Source organism: Pteronotus mesoamericanus, unplaced genomic scaffold (assembly GCF_021234165.1).
Source record: "Pteronotus mesoamericanus isolate MK-2021 breed Mesoamerican mustached bat unplaced genomic scaffold, CSHL_Meso_final contig_74, whole genome shotgun sequence".
Classification (NCBI taxonomy): domain Eukaryota; kingdom Metazoa; phylum Chordata; class Mammalia; order Chiroptera; family Mormoopidae; genus Pteronotus; species Pteronotus mesoamericanus.
In genome coordinates, this window is record NW_026555247.1 from 5,122,217 (window position 1) to 5,129,039 (window position 6,823).

At 36.2% G+C, this 6,823-nt stretch overlaps 1 protein-coding gene across 1 annotated transcript in view; it reads left to right on the forward strand.

Moving 5' to 3' along the window:
* The window catches only part of GREB1L (GREB1 like retinoic acid receptor coactivator), a 289,801-nt gene extending 287,384 nt beyond the window's left edge, over positions 1–2,417 (forward strand). Inside the window, exon 35 of the mRNA XM_054583433.1 lies at positions 749–2,417. Coding sequence (XP_054439408.1) covers positions 749–912 — 164 coding nt within the window. The 3' untranslated portion in view covers positions 913–2,417. The remainder of the gene's footprint in view (positions 1–748) is intronic.
* Positions 2,418–6,823: the final 4,406 nt, after the last annotated feature.

The window sequence follows — 6,823 nt, forward strand, 5'->3', positions numbered from 1 at the left end:
AAAGGGCTAAATGTGGATGCATAGCCAGATTTGTGACATTAAATGTTTTTACCACTATTAACTTTAAGAAGGAGTCAATGCAAGAGAAGTAATGCTTCTCATATAATCTAATTTTAATAAAAACCAGGTTAATGAGTTATGACATGTATGTTCTATATAGTTAGATTTGCTGAAGAACTGTAGATTTAGGCATCATGAATAATCCTGACAAGATGAAAAAAGGTTCAGAGTACTGTGTATAGCATGCTACAATTTTTATGAGTACAGGTGAAATTATGTATTTATACACACAACGTATCTGGAGTAGTCAGGGTTGGAGGGACTGCCTTGCAGGGGACATTTGGCAATCTCTGGAGACATTTAAGGTTGCCACACTGCTGCAGGTGGCAATTCAGTGGATAGAAGCCAAGGATGCTGCTAAACATCCTACAAGAACAGAGCAGCGCCCCCAACAGAGGGTAATCCTGTCCAGCTGTATTGAAGTTGAGAGGGACACATGAGAAACATCATAGCACTGGGGGGAAGGGAAGGTGTGATTGGGAGATTTTTCACTTTACATTCTTTTACACTTTTTAATCTGTAATACTACTTACTCAATAAAATAAAATTAAAATGAACTGATAGGTTAGTTACCTAGCATGTTGATTCTCAAGTGTGTTAGCCTAAAGGATTTAATCATAGAGAGATGGTAATGTTCTTTTATCACTTCAGTTCCTGAGCCTAAAATGCACTTTTTTTTTTCCTGAAGGTGCTACCCTGTGTGTCATATGCCAAGATAGAAGTTCCTTACGCCAAACAATTGTCCGCTTAGAACTAGAGGATGAGTGGCAGTTCCGCCTCCGGGACGAGTTTCAAACTGCTAACAGCAGTGACGACAAGCCCCTTTACTTTCTTACTGGACGTCATGTATGAGCTTTTGAAAAGACCAAAAATAGCAGAGGGATGCCTAGGTGGGGTAGGGCAGAAAATTATTTGGGGTTTTTTTCCTTTAAAGTACAATCACTGTGGAGCAAAGTGCAACGTATTTGTCTGTTCTCCAAAGAACGCCCCAAATCTGACCCAGGTTTTTGGGGGCATCACTCTCCTTCAGTTCCGTTTAAGGACTGTACATTCAGGTTAACTCCACCCTAGGCAGTTTTACCTAAGGCATGGTCTGCCCACAGAGCCTGAGGAGGATATGCTTTGGAGAATGAACATGGAGTTTGCATTGTCTTTTTCTACTATGCTGTTAGGGGGAAAACCAACTCAGCATTAGCCTGAATGTGTTACATGAGACACCGTTGGTGTGGATTTAATTGAAGATTAATGTTTGAGGCCTGAACCTCAGTTTCTCTTCAGATCTGTACTTTGGTACAGTATTACTCAGGGGTCTGAAATGATAGAATGTAGAAGATATTTGTATTTAAAAAAAGTAGCTTTGTCTTTCTCTGTGCAGTGTTAGTTTAATAATCTTATATGTATTGAAGCTTTTGGCAAAATTTCCACAGGAGTTAAAAGTTTACTATTCAAACTGAACAAATCAGTAAATGCAGAGCAGGACTTGTGTATATACAGTAGCTTCTCCTTGCTTAAATTCTTTTGCTTTTCCCATTCTTTAAAAACATTCCCAGCCTCTAAGCATGCCATATCTATGAGAATATGGAACAGTGATTAACCTTGTACAAGGAGAACCTGATTCAGTACTTGAGCCAATTAAGAAACTTTTGGCAGTCACACTATACCCACCCTATTTGATTGGAATCAAGCAGTTGGCACCAGCAAAGCTAAATGTCAAGCTAAGGTTCTGTGTAGAGTGGAACTAGTTTTCTTCCTTCCAGCGACTCAAGCAAAGCTTCCTTTAAAGATACACTGAATGAATATTTTAGCTGCCTTATACTGACCACAACACAGGAATTGCTGAAATGGGAAATGAGCCATAAAAAAAAGAAAGAACTGTTTTTACTTAATCCTACCAATGATTGTTTTGTGAGGAGTAAGGAAGATTCCATTAAAAAATCTTTGACTCATTAAAATCAGCAAGGGGTGTTTGTTCAATATCAACAGTAGGAGGCGTTAAGTTCTATAAATCTCTCACCCTATTTTTTTAATCAAAAACATTTTGGAAAATGTTCTAGAACACACTAAGTCTATTGGAAGTTTACTCTTTAAATTACTCCAATTCTCATCACACACTCTGTTGACATTTTTCTCATTATCCCATACATACTACTTTAACCCCACTTAAAATGGCCATTTTTACTTGAATTGGTATCTTATTGGTGGCCCGAAACTACTGGGGGGCGGGGGACAGGGTCGGTCTACCAAACCAGCATTTACTTAGAACAAATAGTGTTACTTTACCAGTTTTATTGGCTTGTGATATACAAGTTTACAGCTAATGGAAAGATATAATGTACTAATCTGAAAATCATTTGCTGATCTCCTGGTTTTAATATAGCTACTTATGTCTTTAAACATATTTTGAACGAACAATTCTTTTAAAACCCATTTTTAATTATCCTTCAAAGAGGATCTGCCTTATATATGCTTTAAAAATATTCCTTAATTTTAGTACAGCAGAATTTTTGGCAGAGGTATGTTTTGAAGCAAGTTGATTTAGATATGAATGTATTTCAATTGTTCCTGTTTGGTTGAAAGGGCCTAATAGAGATGATATGAAGAAACCCACTATTTGTGCAATATTCCAATAATTTTACTACATAGGGCAAATAAAATACTTGAAATAATTCTAAAACAGTTGTACCTGGGGCAGTTTGCCTCTCAGGGTTTCTTCTGGCTTTATGACTTCAATAGTCTGAAGAATATTTTTTAAAGTAGTTACTGTAGATGCAGGTACTCCATATTACTGTAGTTAGGGCTGCACTCTGAAAATCAAATGATTATAATCTCTTAAATGCTATTTAACCCTGTGGAAGAGAAATACCAGAATAAAGCCAAAAGACCATCACCCCAATGATAGACAATTTAAATTGACCTGACTATACTTTTCAATGCTTATCTTACTAAAGTTTGGATATTTTAAAATCACCTTATTATTCTTTAGAGAATGTTTAGGTTCTTCTCCTTTAAGGATAAAATTGCACAAGCACAGGACACCATGATTTGTTAATATATACCTTGATGTGTTCAGCTTTGAGCCTTGCCATTCCTTAGAACATTGTGGTATGAATGTGTTCTCTAGGACTCCATAATAATTAACCTATAGACCTATTGAACCTTGCCATGTGTGACAGTTCACGCAGGTTAATACTGAATGTAAACTAAAATTAGAATGAGAATTGTTGTATTCAATTTTTTTGGCTGTAATTTATGCAATTGCTTTATGTGATTTTTTAGAAAAGGAGGCACCTGTGTTAATTTTATTACTGTAAAATTTCTTAACCAAAATTTGGTGAATTTCACTAGTCAGTCTACCTCACATTTTGTTTATGATTTTAAATTGTCTTAAGTTTTGTCTACTGTATGTTCTTGTCCTTCCATTTAATTTGGTCAATGTATTAAAATTCTCTCACACCCAAAATATAAAAAGTATGTCTTCTTTAAACTAATTTTCTTGTATAATCACAAATGGAATGAGCTCCCTGACACTGACAATGCCCAAGAAAGGCTGGAAGTCCACGTATTACAGGTTTGATGACTCTTAAGATGCTACTATCCTGGCATAACAGTCCATGAAAGTGGTAAGTATTTGTTGAATGAAAACCCATAGCTTATACAAAGGCACAAAGTATCTACGCACCATACCCATTTGCAGAGTTCCACATAGTAAGACAGATCTAGAAATAATTATTAAAGAGATGTTAGAAATATTCATTGTATACACCTCCCCAATCTTTTTATAGATGGCAGCTATACTAACTTGGTTGTCCTTAGAAGCAGAACTTTGGGTGGCAAAACTGTGTAGTTAAGACATATTGTTAATCTCCTATTTATTTCTGAACTCTATCTGATATTACCAACTTGTGATAATAACTATTATTCCAGGAAAATACTTTTCAGTTCTAAAGAGTGCTAAAGTAATAGACTTTTGATACAGAACCATGAAAACACTCTGTAAGCCAAAGGCGCCTGAGTTACCTCGGGAGGAGCCATAAATATGTACGTATGATGACAAATTCAGGAGCAAGTAGAAACTGCCAGTGTTCCACTACGTATTCCAAAGCAGCTGCCTTGGAAAGACTAAAAGCCATGAAGCTCTATCATACCTTCCTATTCAGCTACCTAGACCTGGAACAACATCCAGGGAACAAACATTCCTCAGAACTCTTTCAGTCACAGAAACTGGCCCTTAGGCTTCCTTTGGGTCTAAGAGAATATTGCTCTAACACTGAAACTCTGGCTTCATTGAAAAAACTATCACTAAAGATGATTCCAGGAAGGGTCTCTGGAGCCAAGGAAAAAGCCATTCACACAATAAATTCTTTGTATTCTTAACTGTCAAGTACTTAGCTAAGAAAAGTATTTTCTTCAGTGATTATGACAAAAGATGGAGTAAGTTATATAAAAAAGAAAAACCAACAATAAAAAGTTTTCTGGCCATTTCTTTGTTTTGCAAGCACTCCAATGGATTGTTTTTACTGGAAGGTGAAGGGGCTCTTTTAAGACAGAATCTTCCTTTTACCTGCCACAGGCTCAAGAGCCATGAGAATTTAAAGTGTACTATGTAATCACTGCCCCAGAGATTAAGTCAGCACTCTGAACCCCTGATGAATTATGGTCAGGCAGGAATATGGCTGTGTTCCTATCCAAAGGCCCGACCTGGGAAGCCATGCCAAGTCAGCAAGGATAATAAAATATCACTGCAGGTCTATCGTACCTACTGTACTTATGATAGTCATGTTTTCATTATATACACCAAAGTCACTATTTTGTATTATGAACTGGTAAAACAGTGATTTCCATAGTTCATACAAAATAAAAAATCATTGCATGTCCATGCAGACAAGAGCATTCCCCATGTGAAATCTCATGGTTCCTCCATCTATACTTGATTCCTATAATGTCAATAAACGGTATTTTGCCATGTACCATGTGTACCCATGTTCTAGCACTACCCATGTATAATAAGCATCCTTATTTTCCCATAAAAAATTTGGGCTAAAAAGGAGCGCATTATACACAGCAAAATATGGTACTAGGCATTTTTATAATGAACCAACAACTATTCAAAGGCAGCTGATAAAATTTAAAGGCACATTTATATAACCAGCCATTACAGAATCGATTGCTTTTAAAGCTCGGTTGTGGCTGTGAGAGGATGCTGTGTCCAAAACTGTCTCCACCACTCAGTAGAACACTATTCTTTTTTCTAATGTCACTCTTCAGCCTTCAATTGTGGTGTAACAGTGTTGACCATTCTTTGATTCTTCAAAGTCTTCCTTGGTTTCATCACTTTCTTCTGGTTTTCTTACTTTGGACATGCCTTCTCAAATACTTTTGAGACTCTTAAATGATGGTGTCCCTCACAACTTTCTCCTACCCTTTCATTTTATAAACCCAAGAGAGGTAAGCTCTTCTAAACCTTTAAGTAACTAAATTTATAAATTTCCTTAGTTCAATCTTCTCCTACACTCTACATCAACATATCTATATATCAAATAAGTTATCTCTACTTGAAGAATATTCAACTGCCTTAAAATCTTTACCAAAATTGAGCTCATCCTTCCCCATCCAACCCTCCCAACATAATTCTCCAGTATTCCCTTCTCAGTCAATCCATCTAGTCAATTACCCAAATCAAAATTCTCAGTTATCTTAGATTGTTTGCCATGACTCTTCTCTGGCCAGTTACCATACCAATTCTTCCACTGTATCATCTAAAGTTTATCCATCTCCTCTCATCTTCACCTATACATCACAGCTTTAGTCCAGTGTTTCAAAATTTTTCACACAGACTGCTATTGTAGACTTTTAATTACCTCCTAAGTTCCAGATTCCTTACTTGTAAACTCTTACCTCATAGGGCTGTCATGACGACAAAATAAAATAACGCAGCACCACAAAGAGGGTGTGACATAAAAACCTCAAATGTTAGATATTATTATTACTACTACTAGAAAAATACCTAGATTGTAAAAGTTATTTGAAGGACTGCATCTTCAATATAAACAAAATAAACTGCTTTCCTAATAATGGTAACATTTAAAACAACCAATCAATATATCCTCTCTATCCCCATGTCTCCTTGAAATTACCAAGTTTGACTCCCCAAAGAAGCATACTATGGCTTGTATGGACACTGGACCTATATTATGAGATTAACAGTTACTAAAGGAGCTATACTATACCCAAAAATTTTATCCTATTTTAAAATAATTATGGTGCGTGTCAGGCAAACAATGAGACCAAACATAACCACAAGTGTCTCAATCAAGCCCAAATGGAAAGGGAGTGCTGGAAGTCAGAGCATCATGATAAGTTAGAGGAGAATAGTTACACTGCCTTATCATTACACCCTAACAAGTACAGAGCCTTACACCACTCTATAAATTTAAAAGCACACATCTAAAGGGGGATAAATGTACAACTGTCCATTAATCTTAATTGAAGGCCCAAGATTTTAGTCATTTTTTAATGGAGATGAAATATTTTCAGCTCATAAAAATAATGTTAAATCATGGTGTTGCTTCATTCTTGGACTGAGGCTCTTTATATCTTCATATTCTCATGTCAGGACTTTGCCTTTTACTAGAGATAAGTTCAGAGGAATTATTGCTGACATTCTGATCCTTTGGCAAACTGGTGAAAACGCCTTTTTAGAAGCCAATGTTTTAATCATTTTTCAATGTATCAAACTCCTTGAAAAAGCACAAACAACACACCA